General features: G+C 47.9%; 2 protein-coding genes across 3 annotated transcripts in view; both read left to right on the plus strand.

Annotated features, from left to right (window-relative positions):
- The first annotated feature begins 7,345 nt into the window (after nucleotides 1-7,345).
- Nucleotides 7,346-9,016, plus strand: LOC143838894 (uncharacterized). Its single transcript, XM_077340798.1, has one exon. It carries the CDS (start codon nucleotides 7,346-7,348, stop codon nucleotides 8,153-8,155), a length of 810 nt encoding a protein of 269 aa, XP_077196913.1. The 3' UTR covers nucleotides 8,156-9,016.
- Nucleotides 9,017-11,254: 2,238 nt separating this feature from the next.
- DDX11 (DEAD/H-box helicase 11) overlaps nucleotides 11,255-24,915 on the plus strand; it is a 34,135-nt gene continuing 20,474 nt past the window's right edge. The window contains exons 1-9 of one of the 2 annotated variants that reach the window (XM_077339963.1): nucleotides 11,255-11,479; nucleotides 12,255-12,401; nucleotides 14,230-14,466; nucleotides 15,328-15,414; nucleotides 17,633-17,790; nucleotides 17,901-17,949; nucleotides 19,171-19,278; nucleotides 20,876-20,963; nucleotides 21,641-21,846. In XM_077339963.1, the coding sequence (XP_077196078.1) occupies nucleotides 11,450-11,479; nucleotides 12,255-12,401; nucleotides 14,230-14,466; nucleotides 15,328-15,414; nucleotides 17,633-17,790; nucleotides 17,901-17,949; nucleotides 19,171-19,278; nucleotides 20,876-20,963; nucleotides 21,641-21,846 (1,110 nt within the window). In that variant the 5' untranslated portion in view covers nucleotides 11,255-11,449. The remainder of the gene's footprint in view (nucleotides 11,480-12,254; nucleotides 12,402-14,229; nucleotides 14,467-15,327; nucleotides 15,415-17,632; nucleotides 17,791-17,900; nucleotides 17,950-19,170; nucleotides 19,279-20,875; nucleotides 20,964-21,640; nucleotides 21,847-24,915) is intronic. The other variant, XM_077339962.1, reaches the window with a different exon arrangement.

A 24,915-nucleotide genomic window follows, 5' to 3' on the forward strand; every position in this document is an offset into this window, starting at 1 on the left:
ACTGCCTAGCAAAATTCTTTCCTGTTCGTCTTGACTGGCAAAGCTGTCGGATGGCCTCCAGATCGACGCCTTGTTTTCATACTGCCCCGTTGCCATTTTTAAACTTAATCATAGCATTAATCCATGAAAACATTCCTGGTCTTATAGAATGTGATGTATGAGCAGGGGAAGGCAGGGAGTTGCGTAGGAATTGAATCTTAATCTTTAGATCAGGAAGTCAACCCAACTGGAGGTCCATCTGCTATGACCTCTCATGGGGTTGAGTGACCTAAAGCTTTTATTGGTTGTCAGAGTTCAGTTTTAACTTTGGGAGGGACAAATTTTAACCAGCCGGGCTGAGAAATACATATTTTTTTTTCAAGCTATTTTGGTTCTGGAATATTATTATACCAAGGAGGAAGAAGTTAAGCAAGTGGCCAGTCAACTTGCTTATTGGTTCATATTTTTGATCCTTACTCCTCAAACCCCAATCAGCAACCTGGCTCTCTGTGCTTCAGCTGAAGAATGCCCCCCCTCTTTTGTTTGTCCACTTTGACATTTTACACCCCATTTGATTTTGCTTTTCACTAGAAAGAGGGATATAAACAAGTTAGCCTAAGGAGAAATTTTCATGGGTTTCAGACTGTCACATGGGAGTGATGGTTGCATGCATATGCATGTGAACTTCATTGATTTATGAACGTTGTAGTTAATGGGACGAGTAATAATAAACATGTCTTTGTCAGCTCATAGCCCTTAAAGTGGGATTTGATGGTATGATCCACCACCACCTCCCTTTACTGATATGGTTGCCAGGCTGGGAAATCCCTGGAGACTTGGGGGTTTAGTCTGGGTAGGGTTGGATTTGAAGATGGAAGGAACTTTAGCAAGATACAGTGCCACAGACTTCATTTTCTTCAAGTGGAACCGATCTCTCTAGCTTGAAGAAGAGTTGGTTTTTATACCCCACTTTTCACTACCAAGTTTGAGACCAATGGCACCTTTAAGACCAACAAAGTTTCATTCTGGGCATTCGTGTGCATCTGAAGTGATGCACATGACAGTTTATACCTGGAATTAAATGTGGAGGTCCTCTCGACTCCAACTTTGCTCTGTGGCTGCAGACCAACATGGCCACCCACCCGAATTGCCTTCCCTTCCCTTCCTCTCCCCACAACCAAAACCCTGTGAAGTAGATGGGGCAGATAGGGCTCTGATAGAACTGCTCTGTGTGAACAGCTCTAACAGGACTGTGACTAGCCCAAGGCTACCCATTTGGCTGCACGAGGAGGACTGGGGAAGCAAACCCAGCTCTCAAGTTTAGAGACCGCTGATCTTAACAACTACACCGGGGATGGCCAAACTGTGGCTCTCCAGATGTGTATGGACTACAATTACTATGAGTCCCTACCAGTATTGTACTGGCAGGGGCTCATGGTAATTGTAGTCCATGGGCAACTGGAAAACCACAGTTTGGCCATTTCTGCCTTACACCAAGCCAGCTGGAGATTGGTTACAATTCCTGGAGCCTCCAAGCTCCACCAAAAGGGAAAGGTATTCCCTGTGCAAGCACTGGGTCATGTCTGACCCTTGGGGTGACACCCTCTAGTGTTTTCATGGCAGACTCAATACGGGGTGGTTTGCCAGTGCCTTCCCCAGTCATTACCGTTTACCCTCCAGCGAGCAAACTGGGTACTCATTTTACCGACCTCGGAAGGATGGAAGGCTGAGTCAACCCTGAGCCAGCTGCTGGGATTGAACTCCCAACCTCATAGGCAGACAGCTTCAGACAGCATGTTGCTGCCTTACCACTCTGTGCCACAAGAGGCTCTTCCCAGCTCCACCTAGAGGTCAGCAACCCACTTCTTGGTTCCAGGCAGGATTATCCCAGCCAGAGTTGGGCAAGTCTATAGCACGATCCCTTCAGCTTCCTCCATAGCTGCTTAGCACAAAGGAAGTTTCCACCTAAGTATCAGTCAGGACCTTCTTTTATGCAGAATTAAGCTGTCTTTACAAGAGCTAACCAATACAGAGCAGAAAGGCTGCTCCATATGTCTCCACAGTAGACTGTGCCAGCAACAAGTTGCACAAAGGGACTATACCACTGCAGGGGGAATGAGACTGTGTTCAAATTCTCTCCTGTGTAAAAGCCATTCTCTTCCAGGAAAAAAAAAAACCCGTCATGGTATTAAATGAGGTGGACTTCCTCACTTTGCTATGTCAGTTTTCTTCTAGTGAGTGTATTAATTTGAATTTGGAGACATTGAAAAAGGTTTCTTCCCCCACACTTGCAACATGGTGGTTCTGACCTGTTCTTTCTACAGTCTGTGGACCCAGCCGGGTGCCACTGCAAGAAGCAAAGGTGCCGGCTGTCCAAGTGGTTGTCAAGCTGTACTTAATTGTTTGGGTGGCAAAGGGGCGTGGTCTTTGCTTCTCCATTGCTGGCCAGAGGACCTCCAAGTAGAGGGAAAGTGAAACCAAATGGAGCGGGCTTGGAGACATTGTAGGGAAGACTGAATTCTCCCTTCTGGACCAAGCGTTTGGCCCGTGGATTCTGTTCTCACATTCAGTGGCTCTTTAGTCTCCAAGGTACATAATCAAGAATGTGGTTGCAGTGGGGGGAAACTCGGGTGAGAAGTCTGTGCTAGTTAGTTTTTATTTTTAAAAACTTAGGCTGTATAATACTAATAATAATAATAATAAGAAGAAGAAGAGTTGGTTCTTATATGCCGCTTTTCCCTACCCGAAGGAGGCTCAAAGCGGCTTACAGTCGCCTTCCCATTCCTCCCCCCACAACAGACACCCTGTGAGGGAGGTGAGGCTGAGAGAGCCCTGATATCACTGCCCGGTCAGAACAGTTTTATCAGTGCCGTGGCGAGCCCAAGGTCACCCAGCTGGTTGCATGTGGGGGAGCGCAGAATCGAACCTGGCATGCCAGATTACAAGTCCGCACTCCTAACCACTACACCAAACTGGCTTAAAATAGTAATAGTAACAATAATAGTAGCGAGATAGTAATTTATATATATAAAGAGAAGAACAAATAGATTCAGGTGGGCGGCCATGTTGGCCTGAAGCAATGGAACAATTTTTGAGTCCGGAGGCACCTTTAAAGCAGACAAAGTTGCATTCTGGGCATAAGGTTCATGTGCATCTGAAGAAGTGTGGAAGCATGCAACAGTTTATGCCCAGAATTAAACTTGGAGGTCCTCTGGACTCAAACTTTGCTCTGTTGCTTCAAACCAACACGGCCACCTGCCTGAATCTGCCTTCATGGAAGGCACCACATGAAGGTTCCTGGAATGAGATATCTGAAGAAGTATATATGTGCATGAAAGCTTATATCCAGAACACCAGCTTAGTGTAGTGGTTAGGAATGCAGACCTCTAATCTGGCAAGTCGGGCTTGATTCAGTGCAGCCAGCTTGGGCTCCCCACGGCACTGATAAAACTGTTCTGACTGAGCAATGATATCAGGGCTCTCTCAGCCTCACCTCCTTCACAGGGTGTCTGTTGTGCGGAGAGGAAAGGGGAGGGGAATGTAAGCTGTTTTGAGATTCAAGGGATCAGAGAAGTTACCTTTTCACTCGTAATAGGCATGCAGGTTGCTTAAAATAATAAATGGATTGAGGACTCTAAGTGAGGAGGCGGAAGAGGGATTCCGATATCCACATAACTGCATGATGTACTATGCAACTATCACACCCTCAAAATCTGTTTTGAAGAAGAAGAAGAAGAGTTGGTTCTTATATGCTGCTTTTCCCTACCCGAAGGAGTCTCAAAGCGGCTTACAGTCGCCTTCCCTTTCCTCTCCCCACAACAGACACCCTGTGAGGTGGGTGAGGCTGAGAGAGCCCTGATATCACTGCTCGGTCAGAACAGTTTTATCAGTGCCGTGGCAAGCCCAAGGTCACCCAGCTGGTTGCATGTAGGGGAGCACAGAATCGAACCTGGCATGTCAGATTAGAAGTCCGCACTCCTAACCACTACACCAAACTGGCTCTTTGCAGAGTAGCCCCTTCCAAGCATGTCTTGCTCACGGATGTTGGCCGGGAGAAGTGGCCATCTAAAATTACTTCTTTCACACTGTGCAGGCTGCTGCTGCTGCTGCAAAGTGCCGTCAAGTCGTAGCTGGTTTATGGCAACTTCTGAGTTTTCAAGGCCAGAGATGTCCAGAGGTAATTTGCCCTTGCCTGTCTCTCTGTGGCAACCCTGGACTTCCTTGGTGGTCTTGCGTTCAGGGACTAATGAGGAGTGACCCTGCTAAGCTTACGAGATCTCACAAGACTGGGCTATCCAGGGCCCATTCTGCACACATTGGATAATGCACTTTCAATGTGCTTTTCCAGCTGGGTTTTCCTGTGCGGAACAGAATAATCTACTTTTAAAGTACATTGAGAGTGCATTGTCCATGTGTGCAGAATGGGCCCTCAGGTCGGGCCTAATGGTAACCATGATTCATCTCAATGAGGCTTACTTCCAAAACACCCCGCATCTTTTGGCAACTTCTGGTTACATCGGCTCATCTGAACTGCATTAACATTTTGGGAAGTCTTCTTTGTGGAGTCTTCCTCAGCTGAGAGTTGGAATGGTTGTTAAGAGCGGCAGCTTCTAATCTGGTGAGCCAGGTTTGATTCCCCACTCCTCTACATGGGTGACCTTGGGCAGATCACGGTTCTCTCAGAGCTCTCTCAGCCCCACCTCCCTCACAGGGTGTCTGTGGGGGGGAGAGGAAAGGGAAGGTGATTGTAAGCCGTGTTGAGACTCCTTTGGGTAGAGAAAAGTGGCATATAAAAACCACCATCACCACCACCACCACCACCTCCTCCTCCTCCTCCTCCTCCTCCTCCTTCTCCTCCTCTTCTTCTTCTTCTTCTTCTTCTTCTTCTTCTTCTTCTTCTTCTTCTTCTTCTTCTTCTTCTTCTGCTGCTGCTGCTGCTGCTGCTGCTGCTGCTGCTAGTGCTAGTGCCGGGGTGTATAAGATCTTTTTTATTCCCAGTTCCTTACATTGCCATGCTCTTCTGGATGAAACAAAGACTCCGGGCCTGTACCCAGGGTTGCCAGAGCGCCGATGAAATGGAGGAGCCAAAGGATACTAAAGGAGGTGAGGACCAAACTTAATTGGGCCAGAAATCTCTCAAAATGAAAGGCTTCCTGCTTCTGAATCATTTTTTTTTTGTTGTGATCATAAAAGATGTATCTCTTGTGGCTTTTTAACATGCTTAGCCCCTTAGTTCTTCACCCTGGGCAGGAGGATAATTCAACATTTGAAGGTCCAGACCAAGGAACTCTATATGACCCTGGCCCCAGCCTGGTTGAATGAGTTGCCATCTGAGATCAGAGCCCTGACAGGGCTATTAGAGTTCCACAGGCCCTGTAAGATGGGCACTCTCCTGCCAGTTTATGGTTGAGGCCAGGGTGGCTTGATGTCGCATGGGCCTCTTGCCTCTTCTCTCTAGCCCCCACCCCCCTTTATCTGGGCTCACTGAGAGGGAAGTCTAAAAATCTAATAACCATAAACATATGTTCCTGGCCAAAAGCCAGTCTGCAGGCTAGACTGAAGACAGTTGGGGTGCGGGTGGTAGTTTTGATTTTAGGATGTTTTAATTTATGTTGCAAAACTGATTGTGCCTGCTTGCGTAGAGGGGCAGTCTATAAATCTAATAATAACAGTAATTAAAAAAAAATAAAATTCCAGAGTATGGTTCCATTTTCAGCTGACAACTCTACCCCCACCCCTGAAAAATAAAATTATTCAATTCTGTGTACATCCACTGTGTCTGTAGCACTGCAGGCAAGATAGAGACATACCATATCAGCGAGCTTCCTCTCTGTTCTCAACATTTTTGAGAAAACTAATGTTCTAGGCTTCGGGAGACCCCAGAAGTATTGTGATTGTGCGGAATATGATTGGGAAGCCGATCTGTGCACATGCCCAGCTGGGGCCCTTCTCCTTCCCACCCCCTCCACACCCAACACTGGCCATTTTTAGGAGGTCATCATGATTATATATGGTCATATATGTAACAATTTTTTAAAATATATAAAAAATTCACTCCCACCCTTTAGGGGAACCTTTCCAGGCTCATCAAGAAACCCTAGCTGGGAAAGCCTATCCTAATCAGATATTTTCAAGCTCATCCACTGGTAAAGGTGTTCTTTCTATCTGAAAAGTGGATTTTAAACATAGTGTGGCATTTGACGATTTTATTAGATGTCATCTCTAGGTCATTGTGTTGACTGAAATCATTTAATTGATTTATCACCTGCCTGTTAACTGATCAGTTAATTAATTAGCATTAAAATATAAGCAAGTCTATATTGCCCCATTTGTAGGTGCCTTTTTGAGTTACTGAAGGGACCGTGAAATGATTTACGGGCGAGTCGTGAATGGTAGCTTTTGTTTACCACAAGGAAAGTTACTGTTTAAGGTTTTCTTTTAGATTCTCAGAACAACTCTCTAGAAGGGACACGGGTGCCCTTAACCTTCAGCCTCACCAATTAAAGCTGCCTCTTGCCAATAAATCAACTAAAGGTTTAGCTGATTATCAGTGAAATGGATGAAATCTCACTAGTCTAGTTTTCCTAGTTTTAATTGGCCTTCTTTAGGATTTAAAAAATCAGCTAGCTGGGAATCAATCAGAAATGGGGGAGTGGACACCCAACCTCCCCCTTTCGGGAGTCTGTAAAGTCTCAGCAGACCGATTTCTCCCCCCGCCCCTTTTCTTCTGTAACTCATAGATCTGGAAGGGGCCTATAGGCCATCTAGTCCAATCCCCTGCTCAATGCATGATCCAGCCTGATAAGTGTTTGTCCAGATCAGGGGTAGTCAAACTGCGGCCCTCCAGATGTCCGTGGACTACAATTCCCAGGGGCTCCTGGGAATTGTAGTCCACGGACATCTGGAGGGCCGCAGTTTGACTACCCCTGGTCCAGATGCTGCTTGAAGACTGCCAGTGAGGGGGACATATCTTTCTCCTGGATGCATTAGGCTGATCCTGCCCTGAGCAGCGGTTGGACTAGATGGCCTGTCTAGCCCATTCCAACTCTATCACTCTATGATTCTAAGCAGCAGCTGGACAGATCTTTCTCCTGGATGCTTTAGGCTGATCTTGCATTGAGCAGGGGGTTGGACTAGATGGCCTGTATGGTCCCTTCCAACTCTAGGATTTAATGATTCTATAGCATGGAGGAGACGGGAATATATTTAGGCGGGCAATCACATCTGCCTTCTCTTTTTCATCCTAGTGATCAAAGTTGAGACTGTAAACGATGCCGAATCAAGGCCCCCGGGGAATCATCTTCCAGTTTCTGATCCGAGTGATGCTTTAAAGAGCGGGCGCGAGTCCAAAAAGCGAGCCAGAAAAATGATCGCAAGGCAACTAGTGAAATGTTCTCCTCACAAAACTCTCTTGGAGAAATGCGAAGGCATCATGCTGTGTCTTTCTGATCAACAGATCAGACGAACTGACCAACTTCGGAAAAAGTGCACGGACAAAATGGCTCATCAGTGTAGCGAATGTGGGAAATGTTTCAGTCAGAAGCATTACCTGAGGCGCCACCAGCACAGCCACATGGCGGAGAACCTCTTGAAGTGCGCCGAATGTGGTAAAACAATGTCTCGGAACGCCGATCTTGTCAAACATCGGAGAACCCACACGGGAGAGAAGCCCTACCTGTGTCCTCAGTGCGGAAGGAGTTTCTCTCAGTCGTCGAATGTCATTAGGCACCTGAGAACTCACACCGGAGAGAAACCTTACAAATGTACAGAGTGTGGGAAAAACTTTAGCCAGAATACACACCTCCTTTCCCATCAAAGAAGCCACACCGGAGAGAAACCCTATTTGTGTGTGACGTGTGAGAAAAGATTCCGAGAAAAAGCGTCGCTTCATCACCACCAAAGAATCCACACGGGAGAGAAACCCCACAAGTGCTTAGAATGTGGGAAGAATTTCCGCCTTCTGTCCACCTTCATTAGTCACAGGAGAATCCACACTGGAGAAAAGCCCTATACGTGTCATGAATGTGGAAAGAGGTTCACTCACAAATCGGCTCTTACTGTCCATGGTAGGATCCATACAGGAGAAAAGCCATACGTGTGTCCTGAATGCGGTAAACGCTTCAAGCAGAGTTCCTATATTTCTATTCACAAGAAAATACACGAGAGGCGTACTTAAGCAGTTCACTGAATGTTGATTCCACTGTGGTAGCTCCACAATTGGGAATCCCAAAAGAAAGCCACATGAGTCTACAGAAGAGTTGGTGTGGTTCTGCCATGAAAACGTTTCTGGGAATCTACAAAAAGCCAATGAGAATCTTTCATAATGGATATTTATGGAAAGGGTGCTCGAAAGCAACCTAAATAATAAAAAAGTTGATTTGAATGATGGGGCTAACCTCTACTTGTATATGTGTTTCAGCACTAATCTTGTCTTGTAAGCAGGACTTAGTAAGAACCAATGGCTTTTGGTTAAGCTAAGATTTGCAGGCAGGGATCGGCTCAAAAGGGCAATTCATTGTGTAAAGCTGTCTTTCGGAGCCTAGTTCTTACGTTCTTTGAATAAAGTCTTTGTAGAACACAAGCACATTGGCGTTTCTACAACCTTAAATGGTTTAGTGGTCCTCTGGTTTCTTCCAGGGAATCTTGAGAACCGTAGGGCTGGAGAATAAAGATACCTAAACAGAATTTAGCATCCTTTCTCAGTTACAATTTTTAGATCTGTATGACATTTGTAGTGTATACTTTTAGTGAATTCGAAATGCTACCTGCTGAGGGAAATGAACCTTATTGTTAGGCTTTATTCCTTGTCACGTGGTTGAAAATATCTCTAGAATGTTTGTCACCATTCTTTGCATGATGTTTAATATTTTTAGAAGACCTCCTAAACCTGGATTGAGTTAGCCATATTTATCAAGAATAGCCTCTTGTCATTTAAACTCAGTTGATCTTCACCCATCCACCCTCCGGTAGTTACTTGGAGTTAACAGTCCATTCCAGGATTAAGTACGAACTTGTTTGCTGTTTGTGGTACATTTGTTTGAACATAAGTCCCGCTGAATGAAGTGGCACAACTACGGAATCAAGTTTCTATAGGGACAGTACTGTGACTAGAGCAAGTGAGCAAGTTGTTGGTTACCCCAGTCCCTCTAAAATATTTTGCTGCTGTCCCAGTTGATGGGCCTTAATGCACCTTACTGTTGGGTTCTGACCTAGTGTAAAGTCCTGTTGTGTTCTGGACTCCTGGTTCATTGCTGCTGTTAGTATGATGGCTGCACATTTAAAAATAAAAGCTTCCTTTTCCTCCCCTACTGTAGCATGCTATCTTTTGTCTTCAGAGATATTTCCAATACTATTTCTTTGCAATTAGTCTTCTGTTTAGTGAGCAAAGTACTGGGGATTTGTATTAGCTCAGCCTTTCTCAACTTTCTTACCCTTGAGAAATCCCTGAAACATTTTTCAGACTTCGAGAAAACCCAGAAGAGGCACAATCATGCAGAATATGGTTGGGAAGCAGAGCTGTGGACACGCCCACCCAGGGCCCTTCTCCTCAACCCCACATTGGACATGGGGGGGGGGGTCAGCGTGACCATATATGATCATATCATCCAATAAATGCTTAATAAATTTTAAAAATGTTAAGCATTAATTAATTCCCATCCATTCAAGAAACCCTTCCAGGGCGGTTTTGAAAATCCAGGGTTTCATGAAGCCCTGCTTGGGCAATCCTGTATTAGCTAATACAGAGCAAAATAGCACAGTAAAGAAACTCCTAGCAAGTATATTGCTAAAAAGTTAATATATATTGAGGTAGATTCAGTTCACATCCATGTTGCAGGTGAAAGGAAAGAGAAAAGTCTAAAAGAATACTGCTCCCCGTCACAAGTAATCAGCTAATCTGATATCACAAGGAAGGTGGCATGGGTTAACACACAAATGTGGGGAGTATAATTATCAAGATCACACAACCCCCACGAACACATGAAGCTGCTGTGTAGTGAATCAGCGCCTTGGTCCACCGGAGTCTGTACTGTCTACTCATATTGGCAGTAACTTCCCAGGGTCTCAGATTGAGGCCTTTCACATAGCCTCCTACCTGATCCTTTGAACTAGACAGGGCGGGATTCAACTTGGGACCTTCTGCATGCCAAGCTGATGTTCTGCCACTGAGCCACAGATCCTCCTCTCGAGTGTCCTGCTCCTTGCAGGCCCATGAGGAGAGAGAACAAAAAGGACGTTTCAGTGTGTTAAAGCTGGATTTCAGAGCATACGTCCTTGCTCTCTAGTTTTTAAGGTGAAGAAGTTCTAAGGCCAGGCAAAGAGAGACATCTTATGCATGAGGAAGAGAACACACACACACGCAGAGCAATATCACACTACCCATTGTCCAGGCATGCAGAGGCATCTTCCTCTAATACAAACAAATGGAGCCATCTTGGTGAACATGGAAGAGCCAGTGTGGAATAGTTGTTTAGTTGGTTACTGTCCTCTGTTTCTGTTTAAATGAGGCTCTGTGTGCGGAATCGGCCAATTCACATTTCTTTCTTGGTAAAGAAAAGACTTCCTGAAGTGGGCTACTGTAGTAGTCACCAGGCTTATCAGAGTAGGCTCTGGGAGGACCCAGGTGTGAATCCCCTCTCTACCATGGAAGCCTGATGGGTGACTTTGGGCTTGTCATTTCTGTCAGCCTAGCCAGCCTCACAGGACTGTTGTGAGGATGAAAAGGAAGAAGATGAAGAAAAGCTATTTTTAATACCCTGCTTTTCACCGGCCAAAGAAGTCTCTAAGTGGCTTACAATTGCCTTCCCTTCCTCTCCCCACCATAGACACCCTGTGAGATAGGTGAGGCTGAGAGCTCTGAGAGAACAGGGCTATCAGGACTGTGATGAGTCTAAGGTCACCCAGCTAGCTGCATGTGGAAGAGCGGGGACTCAACCTGGCCAGATTGGAAGCCACTCTCCACCACTACACCAAGCTGGCAAGTGCAGCCCCTGAGTTCCCAAAGAGAAGGCGGTCTATAAATCCCCCAAAAATTTAGACCTGCTGAAGCTATCCTCAAAATAGTACAGTACTTTTTACTGGCCTAACCATCTGAGCGCAAAACTGCAATCAGCGGGGCTTTTCAGTCCGCGGGAAGCAAACACGCCCGACCTGAGAGGCACTGAATGAGACGTCACATGGCAACCGAGCCCTGATTGGATAGCGAGAGCCTTAATCGAGCCCGGGGAAGGTTCTGTGCACCAATGGGGTGCTGGCGCGCGCCTGAGCTCTACGGGGCGTTCTAAACACCCGCGGCATTTCTTGTCCTCTTTGGCTCTTAGCGCTTTCCTCGCCAGGAGGAGGCGCGTGACGCAGGCGTGGGAGGCGGGGCCAGCCGGCTTTCCCTTTGGCGCCCGTTTCGAAGAGCCGCTGGTCGTCCTCGGAACGTCAAGGGCCCTTCACTGAGGAGGAGGGGGCGGGGGCGCCGAGAGGGATGGCGGCCGGGAAGGGTCCAGCGGGACAGGTAAGGGAGGCTCGGAACCGCGATTCGTGGCGATCGTGAGAAGGGAAGTGGGGTGGCAAGGCCACGAGCCCGCTCTCGTTTCTCTTGGCTTTCTTCTATTATTTCGCTTGGCAACAGCCTGGGCTTGGCTAGGCTGAGGCGGCTGCCGAAGCCTAGAGGGGAAGCCGAAAGAACTGGTTTAGGTCCCATAGATTAGAACAGGGGTAGTCAACCTGTGGTCCTCCAGATGTCCATGGACTACAATTCCCAAGAGCCCCTGCCAGCATTTGCTGGCAGGGGCTCTTGGGAATTGTAGTCCATGGACATCTGGAGGACCACAGGTTGACTACCCCTGGATTACAACACCCAGAGAAATGGAGCCTCCATGTTCAGAGGCAATGTGCCTTTGAGGAACGGTTGTTCAGAGTGGGTTGGGCTACTTTTGGTTTTGCAACTCGGGAAAGAAGGTGCTGGACTGGGCGGAACTGTCAACTCTGCTTCCAGAGTCGTAGAATCATGGACTTGGAAGGGATCTCCAGGGTCATCTAGTCCAACCCCCTGCACAATGCAGGAACTCACAACTTCCTGCCTACCCACGGCCACCTCAACTTCCTGCAGGTTTGGCTGTTTAGCCCATAGATGTGGCTGAATTTTATTTGGACAGCTTTACCTGTGGACATTATGAGAGAGCCAGCCTTGCTAGGAAATATTTCCTTATTCATCTCTAATGTTCTCCTTTTAAAATGATAAATATGCAATTAGTAAAGTACACTTATGGGTGTCTTTTACATTTCAGGAGCTAGCAGAGGAAAGTCCGGGAACAGTCAAGATGAAATTTCCGTTTCCTTATACACCATATCCCATTCAAGAAGAATTCATGGCTAAGCTATATCAGGTCTTGGAAGCTGGAAAGATTGGTATATTTGAGAGCCCAACTGGGACGGTAAGTCGATATAATTTCCATGTGGTAGAAGGAAGAATCACTTTGAGATATAGAGGAACTTAAGAGCTCTGCTGGATCAGACCGACAGTCTTATCTAATCTGGCATCCTGTCTCACCCAGTGGCCATCCAGTTCCTCTGGAGGGTCCAACAACAGGGCATAGAGACTGAAGTCTTCCCCTGATGTTGCCTCCTGGCTCTGGAATTCAGAAGATTAGTGGCTCTGAATGTGGAAGTTTCCCTCAGGGAAAATGGCTAGTAGCCAATGATAGCCTTACCCTCCATGAATCTGTAATCCAGGGTTAGTCAAACTGCAGCCCTCCAGATGTCCATAGACTACAATTCCCATGAGCCCCTGCCAGCATCCGCTGGCAGGGGCTCATAGGAATTGTAGTCCATGGACATCTGAAGGGCCGCAATTTGATTACCCCTGATTCTAATCCCTCTTTATTGTTTATTCCTGTAGCCATCGCCTTTGGACTGAATTCCACATTTTAATCACTCTCTGTGTAAAGCTGTAAAGTAAATTTGAGCCTGGTATACAGGAGAGTGAGGTGGCAGAGGTGTTCGACTGGTTGAGAGCAGCATACTAATCTGGAGAATAGGGCTTGATTCTCCACTCCTCCACATGAAGCCTGCTAGGTGACCTTGAGCCAGTCACAGTTTCCTCTGAACACTCTCAGCACCACCTACCTCATGAGGGGCCTGTTGTGGGGACAGGAAGGCAATGTGCCTGAGCCGCTTTGAGACTTCTTAGGGCACAGCAGCCTTTTCCAACCTTTTGACCATGGAGGTACCTCTGAAATATTTTTCAAGCTTCATGGTACCAGGAAGTGATGTTGGCTGGACAAGCCTCTCTGCCACACACCCCAAAAATCTGAGAGGAGCTTTGGCCAGCAAAGGTTTAAATGGCCAGGGCCCCTCCCTTTGCCACCCCCTCCAAGCCCATCATTGGCCACTATGGGAAGGACTGAATTAACCTGCCCAAATAATTATATATTAGAACCCTTTTTTCCCCCTCTCCTTTCGGAGCTGGAAATGGCAGGTATAGGGTGGAAGGGCTTTCCCCAGCTGCCATGTTGAAACCCCCCACGTCAAGGTACTGCAGTACCATGATTGGGAAACCCTGGGATAGAGAAAAGGCTTTCAGGCTTCAAGAGTGGATTCCAGCCTTGAATGTTCCTTTGTTTTGGAAGACCCCGCACGAATACTAATCTGGCATAGCATGGATTTATGCCCCTCTCTTTGCCTGCAGAGCTGGTTATCCATTTGCAGAGAATTAGTAACACGGGACAGTTCCATGTGTTATGTGATCCCAGTGCGTGATGCAGACTACTGGTAGTTAAAAGGGGGACATTCCATTCTACAGCCTCATTCTCCTGAATGTGCAAGCCGTAGCAGCCAAAGAGGAGGGGGTTGGGTGAAAATAGTGCTGGGTTTGGTATTTGGTTATTTCCGGGAGCAGTTGCTCAGGCCCAGGTATGTAGCCAGCTGGCAGATACCTTATTAAAAGTTATTTGCAAGTTTTGCTAGGGATGCCAGCCTCTAGGTGGGACCTGGGGTTCCCTTGGAATTACAGCTCAACTCCAGACTATAGAGATCAGTTCCCCTGGAGAAAATCACCTCTTTGGATGAGAGACTTTATGGCGTTGTACTCCCCTGAGGTCCCTGCCCTCCCTAGGCTCCACCCCAAAATCTCCAGGAGTTCCCCAACCCATCCCTCACCAGTGGCCAAGGAAAGATCAGACACCTTTAGTGGAATACCTTCTTTCTTTTCTGACTCTGCTTGGAATAAATATTTCCCTTTTAATAAATGATGATTATTTCCAGGGTAAATCGTTGAGCCTTATTTGCGGTGCCCTGACATGGCTCCGAGATTTTGAAGAAAAGAGGAGGCAGGAAGAGGCCCGGCTGCTCGCAGCTGAACTGGAAGGGAAGGATACAACAGAGCAGTCTGAGAAGGGCGGCCCGGAGCCTGCAGATAGTCGGACGGCTTCAGCAGAGCCCGACTGGATCACCGACTTTGTGCAGAAGAGGGAAGAGCGAGAAGCGGCCCACAGACTGAAGGTAGAAACCTGTTGCTTATCGAGTCTAGCAGGATCATTCTTGCAGAACGAGGAAATGCAGGATATTAATGTTTAAATGAATCATTACAATCTTCCAGAGGGTGGAATTCAGTGATGCCAGTCAAAAAGGACACTTTGTCTTCTTTGCACAAGCCCCCCACCCCTCCCCCCATTGGAGAAAGGTACACCATCGTCCAAATTATATGAAGGTGGCCTGGATCCAGCCACACTGCTAAGCAAAGTCAACAGCTGGTTGTTGTGGGTTTCCCAGGCTGTGTGGCCAGGGTCTGGCCATTTTAGTCCTTGACATTTCACCAGTAACTATAACAAGACGTTCCCATCTTGCCACATCCTCCCTCTGAAGATGCAAAACACAGTTACTGTCAAAACGTCAGGGGCTCAGACTACCAGACCACGGTCACTCAACCCAGAGAACACAGGGAAACTAGTTGACTCCGGCTGTGAGAGCCTTCGGCAATTCAAAGTTGAAAGCCTTCCTAATGGAAGAGCCATTTATGCTGGAGGAAGACTGAGATGATGCCCGCTACGTGTATGCTGGGGAACCCTGACTTAGATACAGCGACAAGAAGGAGGCACATGAGTAAACTTTTAAGAAAGCCTAGATCAGGGGTAGTCAAACTGCGGCCCTCCAGATGTCCATGGACTACAATTCCCATGGGAATTGTAGTCCATGGACATCTGGTGGGCCGCAGTTTGACTACCCCTGGCCTAGATGGTGATTCTGAGATGGCAGAAATGATGGTTCTGATATATCTGGAATTCTCAAGAGGCTGCACTGCTGCTCCAGTTTTGTTTCCAGGACTTCACTGGTTAATCGCTAATGCCTGCTGCTTTACTGCAGGAAGAGCGGATCAGGAGGAAGAAGCGAGAAGAACGGCTGGAGAAAATTCGCCACAACGTGCAGCTGAAATACGCATCTAAAAGAAGGGTGAGCAGTTTTGTAAGCCTCTAAAGTATCCAGAGGTCGCCGGAACGGCTCCCTAGAATCAGGGTCTTGGATATCTGCTCCCTTGTTCACGCCCTGTTTTCTTTGTAGGGCATAATCATAGAACCCCAGTGAGGACTGCAAGCAGATCACAAAGTTGCATCCGACCAGCATTTTCATTGACTGCCAAAAAGGCTATGCAGGGGATCATGGGATCTGTATGGTATAAGGCAGGGGTAATCAAACTGCAGCCCTCCAGATGTCCATGGACTACAATTCCCATGAGCCCCTGCCAGCATTCGCTGGCAGGGGCTCATGGGAATTGTAGTCCATGGACATCTGGAGGGCTGCAGTTTGACTATCCCCAGATAAGTCATGTGGGGATTGGGACTGTAGTAAGTAGGGGAAGTAGGTGAGATGGAATGAAAAAGCTGGTGACTTTGAACTCACTGTTATGCAGGCAATTTTGAACTCAGTGCTATCCGTTCTGGTTCTTGGGGGGTGGGGGGTGTGCCAGAGCAGGGGCTTCTGGAATTCTGGCCCTGCTGCAGGATCTGCTGATGGCGCCTGGGGTTTGGCCACTGTGTGACGCAGAGTGTCGGACTGGAGGAGCCATTGGCCTGATCCAGCGTGGCTTCTCTTATGTTCATCCCAGAACCAAAACATTCTAAGACCAAGAGTTGATCTAGTTGAGTGCTTTTTTCCTTGTCTGTGCTCCATGGTGGATTAACAGTGCTCTGTGTCTCATGAGTCAGTGAACTGAAGCATCTACATTGGGGTAGGTGATTTATTTGCAGGGGTGCGGTTGTTTTTCTGGGTCTGCACAGGAGAAATGGTAACCAATAAGATTTTTTCCATAGCTGTATTCATCGGAAGTACCCAGCTATATGGTATACTGGAGAAGCTACCTGCTGCTGTGATTTTCTGAGGACCAGCTCTTGAAGAGCTTCACATGAGTCCAGGAGCATCTTAAATACCAACAGAATTTCCAGGGTATAACCTTTTGGGAGTCAAAGCTCCTTTCATCTGATACAAGCACGAATAGAGATCTTTGAGCCTTTATATCTCAGCGAAAAGCTGGGTGGAGCATTGCAGAGAAGGGAGTCAGGATGCAGGGGTCCAATGCAAAATGTCATCGGCAGAAGAAACAACCACCACAACAACCACCACCACCAAGTTTTTTTTATACCCTGCTTTTCACTACCCAAAAGGAGTCCCTAAGCGGTTTATGAACACCTCTCCCTTTCCTCTCCCCACAGCAGATGCCCTGTGAGAGAGGTGGGACTGAGAGAGCTCTAAGGGAACTGTGACTAGACCAGGGTCACCTAGCTGGCGGCATGTGGGAAATCAAACCCTGCTCTCCAGATTAGATTCCGCTGCTCTTTAACCATTATCCTACATCTTTCTTTCCTACAGCAGGGGAGAAATGCTTAGGGCGGCTAAGTTGGTTACACTTTGCATTGTACCTCTGCTTTAGGATGCTTAGGGCTGATCCTGCGTTGAGCAGGGGGTTGGACTGGATGGCCTGTATGGCTCCTTCCAACTCTATGATTCTATGATTCTAGATGGCCTGGATGGCCCCTTCCAACTCTATGATTCTATGATTCTAGATGGCCTGTGTGGCTCCTTCCAACTCTATGATTCTATGATTCTAGATGGCCTGGATGGCCCCTTCCAACTCTATGATTCTAGATGGCCTGGATGGCCCCTTCCAACTCTATGATTCTATGATTCTAGATGGCCTGGATGGCCCCTTCCAACTCTATGATTCTATGATTCTGCATCCTGAACACCCTTCTTTGCAGGGCTCCATCCACCTTCTGACTGGGATATAAAGGCTCAGTGATCTCCATTCTTGCTTCTATCTGACAAATGGAGCTTTGACTTTCAACCTCTTATCCCTTGGAGCAGGGGTAGTCAACCTGTGGTCCTCCAGAGGTCCATGGACTACAATTCCCATGAGCCCCTGCCAGCAAATTCTGGCAGGGGCTCATGGGAATTGTAGTCCATGGACCTCTGGAGGACCACAGGTTGACTACCCCTGCCTCGGAGGGTGCTCTTGTATTTGAATCTTGCTCTTCTCCTGCGGGACCCACCTGCCCACATCAGTCAAAGTTCCTGAACCATGGATGGGAGCAGAGTGGGATGCTCACAAGACTTCTGTGTCTTGGATGGGGAGCTGGTTGAGTTTGGGTGAATGATGATTATGTTCTGATTTCAGAGGGCGGAGGAGGAAGAGGTGGAGCGCCTGCTCCAACTCAGCAAGGACATCTTGTTGAACCAGGGCGAGTCGGGTGGTCTGGAGCCCCTGGATCAGGGCGAGGAAGATCTGATCCCTGCAGAATATGAGAGTGACGAAGAGAAGATGGTGGGCAGCAGGTAAGAACAAGAGTAGCACAATCCACTGATCAGATGTGCCTTCCTTGATGCTGCACAGTCCCTCCTTAGGCTGGGATTAGGAATAGCTTCCTTTCTGCTTTCTTTCCTAGATTAAGTGAAGAAGAAGATGATGATCTTGAAGAAGAGCATGTAACTAAGGTAGGGTCTGAAGGAACAGCCCCGGTCTGCATAGATGCAGAGTTAGGCTGTCTGAGAACAGTCTTACAAAATCCTTCACAGGGGAATGCCATGATGTTGGGGTGTGTCAGGCTTGACAGTCCAGCCACAACACTTCTGGATTAATAGAAAGCTTTATTGCACAGCAGATCACAGTCCTGAACTTTTCAAAGTCGAATCTGATCAATCCATGAAACGCATCCCCTTTTACCAGCAAAATCTCCCGCCCAAACCAGTCCAGTTCCCAGAGGCCGAAAGTCCCCTCTGCAGGTGCCATCCTGGGCGACGAGCCAACAACGATGACGAGCGCTTCTCCAACCTTGAGACCTTCCCAGTAACTACTTGCAAAGATAATACTGCCTGGCCAAAATGTTACAGTGGTAAATCACTACACAAGCATGTCAGGGTTACACAGCAAAGGCTTTAGACCAGGGGTAGTCAAACTGCGTCCCTCCAGATGTCCATGGACTACAATTTCCAGGAGCCCCTGCCAGCATTCGCTGGCAGGGGCTCCTGGGAATTGTAGTCCATGGACATCTGGAGGGCCGCAGTTTGACTACCCCTGCTTTAGACACACAGACCTCAGAGAGAACAAAATGGAGTCATTCAGGTCAAGCACAAATCATGGCAGTAATCGGGATTCTGACAGGGTGTAAGTTCCTCACTTTCTCCCTTTGGCCACATTTGCTTATCATTACAACACACTGAAGGCTTGTGTGTGTGTGTGAGTGTGCATATCCTAGAAAATAACAGTGGATTCTTCAGCCCAGACTTAACTGCTTGCTCTCAGAGCCAAGTCCTGGTGATAGTTTCAGGTGGGTAGCTGCGCTGGTCTGTGACAGAAGAGCAAGATCCAAGTCCTGTATTACCTTTGAGGCTAACATGATTTCCCAGGTAGGAGCTCTTGAGAGCCTGAGGTCCCTCTGTGAAGCCTACCATGGAAATCTTGTTGGCCTCCCCTGGGCTCGGATCTTGTTCAAGGACAGGTAAAAAAAATAATCTTAAGCTTTGAAGGCTGTTCAGGAGCAGGCTTTAGGAAGCTTCAGGAGGTCGGGTTTGTTTGCCAGCACCGGCAACTACCTTCCTGTCTCCGTGTTGCTTCCAAAATGTCATTCCAAAAGAGCAGCCAGGGTGTCTCAGAATGAACGGCTGTGAGCAGGTTTGGGTCGTCCACCGCATCTCTTTTCTGCCTCTGTTTCCCAGATCTACTACTGCAGTCGAACCCATTCCCAGCTGGCCCAATTTGTGCACGAGGTCCAGAAGAGCCCTTTCGGCAGGGAGATCCAGCTGGTGTCCTTGGCATCTAGGCAGGTATGCCGCTGCGTGACCTTCCACAAAAGGAGCTCAGGTGCTGCTTAGGGTGGAACTAGAGGGGACGCCGGATGAGATCCTGCCCCTCAAAACGTCAACTGGGCCCCTAGTTTTATCTTCCTCTTTCTGTAGTATTAGGGAGATGTGTTGACACATTCTGCACAGAGGGGCACAGCAGCCAACAGCGTGGTGAGGGACGAGGGAAACAGTTGCTGCCGTGAGTTCCTCTTGAGTTCACCCTCAGACCTCCCAACTTGGAAATTAGTTTATTTCATTTATCACCCCCTCCCCAGTGGTACTCTAGACAGTTTACAAAAAATGGAAAACAATTCAATTAGACTTCTAATGGACAATGGAATGCTACTTAGGTTGCAGATTTAGAAAACAATGCAAGAAGAAAACTCCCCAAGGCAGGATATGCTGCAGGGTCTATAAAACAGCAGTCTTCCGCCTGGTTTATGCCACGGCAGCCTGAAATCCTGTTCTTGTTCTATCCAATATGGTTATCAAGTGGATGAGATTAAAGAGGGCAGGGGGAGGGGATGGGTTTTTAGCTCAACAATTTTTAAATCTTTGCTTATTGTGGTAAACTGCCCCGAGGCTGCATGTGGGGTGGGGGTATAAAATAATCCAATTATAAACAAATAAACAATCAAGAGAGTGCATTATAAAGGTAGAAGTTGATACAGTAAGATAGTACAGCAAATAAACTTCATAATAGAGTGCAATTTTGTTATCTTCTAAAAGTGCCCATCTGGACTATTCTGCAGTTCTAATTCCTTTCTAAAGGTGCCCACTTTAGCATCTCTCTTTTGCATATTCTGTGGAATGACGGACACACAGGAGCCTTCCTGACCTCCTCGGGCAGGCCGTTCCACAAGGCGAAAATGCCATGAAAGGCTTAAGTCGTATGGAAAATGAGAGTCCAAGCAATCATTTTCATAGTGAAACACCAGCGAAAGGCTAGATAAGAGTCATTTGCTGCTGTGGTTTATTTGCTGCTCTTTATTCTGGAAGGCAAACGGAATTTTTATTTGAAAAGGGAGTTTGGCAGGATCTCTGAGAATCCAGATAGTGTGCCAGAGATCAGCCTCCCAGGACAGCATTAAGCTTTTTCTGCAGTGCCCCAGCCTTCATTTTGGCTTTGTGGATCTGTAAAGATGGAAATACTTTTAGAATGTGTAATGATTCCAAAGAAGAGCCTCTTGTGGCGCAGAGTGGTAAGGCAGCAGACATGCAGTCTGAAAGCACTGCCCATGAGGCTGGGAGTTCGATCCCAGCAGCCGGCTCAGGGTTGACTCAGCCTTCCATCCTTCCGAGGTCGGTAAAATGAGTACCCAGCTTACTGGGGGGTAAACGGTAATGACTGGGGAAGGCACTGGCAAACCACCCCGTATTGAGTCTGCCATGAAAACGCTAGAGGGCGTCACCCCAAGGGTCAGACACGACCCGGTGCTTGCACAGGGGATACCTTTACCTTTACCTTTTTAATGATTCCAAACTGCATTCTGTTGGGCCTGTTCCAAGTCTACATAGGAAGGGATGCCCTTAAACGTGTCTTGGTCAACTGGTCTCTCCTTTCACTCATCTGTCTCAGAACCTGTGTGTGAATGAGGAGGTGCGCCGCCTGGGAGCTGTTCAGCTTATCAATGATCGTTGCATGGAGATGCAGAAGAAGAAAAGCGGTATGATAAAGGCTGGGTGTGCAGGGGAGTCAGACCGACGGTCTATCCAAGTCTGTGTTCTCTGACTAGCAGCTCTCAAGGGTCTCGGGTAGAGGTCTTCCATGTCCCAGATTTATCTGATCCTTTTTTAAAATCAGGGAAGCCAGGGATTGAACTGGGGACCTTCTGCATGCATGACAGATGTTCTACCACTAAGCCACATCCCCTCCCATACATGAAGCTGCCTTTACTGAGTCCGACTGTCACTCTGACAAGTCTAGTATTGCAGTGGGGTCTACACTGGCTGGCAGCAGCTCTCCATGGTTTCCAGTTTCACTTCATCCTGGATATGTTGGGGATTGAGCTTGGAACTTTCTACACACAAAGGAAATGTTTTGCCGCTAAACCACGGCCTCTCCGTGGAGTTACATTGGCTCACATTCTTCTCTTGCTTCTCCAAATGTTCCATCTCTTATCTGATTGCAGGTCATGAGTTGTAGTTTGGAGTGGGGCAAGATCCTGATTCATAGTTGTTTTTAAAAAAGTAGAAAGACAGGGATCTTGTCTCAACCCAAGGGTTGTGTGCGTAATATATATATATATGATGTTGCTGTATAACTAGTTCTACCTTTCCTCCCCTTTTTGGGGGGGGGGGTTTGGCTCTTATAGCTTCTTTCCTTTGACATCTTTGCCTTCAGAGAAGAAGAGCGTGGAAGAGGAGGCAGAGAGAAAGAAGAGACGCGTGGGCCAAGCGGCATGCCCGTTTTACTCGTATGAACACATGCAGTTTCTTCGGGACGAGGTTCTGGTGGAGGTGAAAGATATCGAGGAGCTGGTGGCCCTCGGGAAGGAAACCAAAGCCTGTCCATACTACGGAAGCCGCTTGGCCATTCCGGCTGCTCAGGTAGCCCTGGGGCTGACCTCTGGCACTTGAAAAATGTATTTGTATATTGTATATTGTATTTATATCCTGCCCTCTCCTGAGGCTCAGGGCAGTTTACATAAAACGCAGAAAACAGTACATGGAACTCAGCTTTTGATAATAACAATCACATCTTTAACTGCTCCTGCGGAATGTGACCTTGAAATTGCCTCCTAAGCAACATTCAGAATCCCGATCCCTGTTACCAGAAAGGGAGAGAGCTCCAAAACATATATAAAGATATATAAACCCGAAATGGCATGTTTAAAGTTGACTAGGTCAAGAACAAATTTTAGAGGAAAGGGGTGAGCTGATCTGTTCGGGTTCTGATGCTTGCTGTATGTATGTATGTATGTATGTTTCAGTTTATATCCCACCACTCCTACAAGTGGCTCATGGTGGGTTGCAAAATTCTCCCCAACAATAAAATCCGCATAAAACAGTCTTAACACCCTCAATAACCACCCCCATGATGGCAATACAGAATGAGAGAGACATTTTTAATGATGACTGTTCTTGTGCTAAGTGGCTGCTTTAAGTGCGTTAAATCCTGTGTCTCTGTTCCACTAGTGAAGGCTGGAAGGAGCCTTCCCCTAATGGTAGAGAATCTTGAAAAATATTTCAGTGGCACCTCCGTAGTCCAGAGCAGCAGTCTGCAAGCTTTCGGCCGCTGCGGACCGCTGCTCCGGAGTGGGGGGAGAGGGCGGCCCGGGGGCCGGCGCACCCGCGGCAGCCCCAGCGCAAATGCGCATGCGGGGACTGCCGCGCGCACGGCAGTCCGCGCGTGCGAGTTTGCACCGCCGCCATGCCAGCAGCCGCGGCTCCCCCTCCCGGCCCCTCCGGGCCGCCAGCAAATCGGCCGCTAAAGCGGCCGATTAGCTTGCGGCTCGGCAAGCCTCTCTTCCCTCCCCTCCCCTCCCGAAACAAGAAGCTTGCTGGGCCGCGAGCTAATTGGCTGCTTTGGCGGCAGATTTGCTCACGGCCTGGCGAGCTTCTCGCTTTGGGGGGAGGGAAGAAGGAGCCGCAGCCCGGCGCCAAGGCCTTCACGGCCCAGCACCGGGCCGCAGCCCGCGGATTGGGGACCACTGGTCCAGAGGTTGAAAAAGGCTGGTTTAGGGTGTTCTTCCCAACCTTGCCGGCTGCAGCCGTCCCCCTTTCCAGATCTGAGACCAATCTGTAGTCAACGGGGGGCAGTAGAAGATCCACCAGGCTGCAGACATTTGACAGAAAGGAGAAGCCCAAGTACGAGAATTTGCTCCAGCTCAAAAGAAAAATTCCACTGCTGAATAAAATCAGAGTCCAGTAGCACCTTTAAGACCAACAAAGATTTATTCAGGGCGTGAGCTTTCGAGTGCAAGCACTCTTCGTCAGACACTCGACGTGCTTGCACTCAAAAGCTAACGCCCTGAATAAATCTTTGTTGGTCTTAAAGGTGCTACTGGACCCTGATTTTATTGTACTACTTCAGACCAACACGGCTACCCATTTGAATCTTTCCACTGCTGAGTAGCCTTGGCCTCATTGCTCCTTTCAGCATGGTTCCAAAGCCAGACGAGGTGGAGACCCCTTGCTGTCCACTAAAGGGTGCCAGGCACTGGCGACAAAAGAATTGCGTGTGTGTGTGCAAGAAAATTAAAAAGTTATTACTGTAGAGTTACTGGAGATTCCTGGAGTTACCCAGAAGTGAAAAGGGTAGCTATAGGAATCGCTGGAAACTCTTTAGTGGAGCAATAACATTCTCACCATAATTGGCAACAGGTCCGGCCCAAGTACAGGGTGTCTCTAGGAGCTTGTGACCAACAAGAGGGTCACATCAGGAGTTGGGGACTTCGACCCTCTCCTTGGAAACTGTTTCTGAAGCAAAGATGCTGGTGGGACACCTTCAACGTCTGGGAGTTGACGCAATGCAGGACGAGGCTGACAATCCAGGGACACTCTAGGCTGATCCTGCACTGAGAAGGGATTGGACTCGATGGCCTGTCTGGCCCCGTCCCACTCTCTGATTCTATGGCCCATGCCTTGAGGCCAACATTGCAGAGGAGGAGGAGGAGCTAGCTCACTGCTGCTGCTGCTGCTTGCATGTCTCCCTCTTGGGAAGCCTTTTCACACTATCTACCATACAGGCCCATCAAAGCGCTCATTAGGAAGCCCAGACTGACTGAGAGTCCTGCTGAGCACATTTCCAGAGACAGCTTTTGTCACTACTTGTTCCTGCTCAAGCTGGCCTCTGAAGACCCTTAATGTGTGAAGCGGCTCCCATTCTCCTTTCCGCCAGGCATCTCTCTATTTAACCCATGATTGAAATTTTTTGCCTATCCTTTGCAGAGGAAAGGGGAGAGGGGAAGCTTTCAGAGGCAGAGCAGAGTTACATGACTGGGCAAATCTGTTGCTTTCTGCTTTTCCTGCTGAACCAAAAATGACTGAGAAGATCAGGAAGTTCACTTGCTGTCATTCTGGCTTTTGCAGAGTTAAAGTTCAGCAAAGAGCTCCCTCCGCAACTCTCCCCCCTCCTTTAATTTTTAAGCAAGGGGAGGAGGTGAATAAACCCAGCATAGTTGGCTCTGATTCAGGATCTCAGCAGTCGAGAAAATAAGACACCAAATAAGGAGGGTGCAAAGGGTTACAAGGAAAAGCTATAGGGCAGTGGTCCCCAACCTTTTTATCACTGGGGACTACTCAAAGCTTGACAATTTTACTGAGGCCCGGTGGGGGGGGGGGTAGTTTACTCCTCTACTCTCAACCACTGCCCTAACGCTCTCTGATCGCTATGGTAATGTTTAAACATCCCCTCAAAATAAGATACAGACACGCCACAACCATGTACATAAGGAACATTTTATTTTCATGCAAATTTTAACTCATGACAATGACAAATCAATGGGAACCCTGAGCTTGTTTCTCTACAACGAGATAGTCCCATCTGGGAGTGATGGGAGACAATGACACCCAAAGTGTGTTGTAAAGGACCGGGGGGGGGGTGAAGTAAAGGGCCGGGGGGGGGGAGAAGGCGTCCTTCGGGGCCCACCTCCAATTAGTCGACGGACCACATGT

The sequence above is a fragment of the Paroedura picta genome, chromosome 5 (genome assembly GCF_049243985.1).
Source record: "Paroedura picta isolate Pp20150507F chromosome 5, Ppicta_v3.0, whole genome shotgun sequence".
Classification (NCBI taxonomy): domain Eukaryota; kingdom Metazoa; phylum Chordata; class Lepidosauria; order Squamata; family Gekkonidae; genus Paroedura; species Paroedura picta.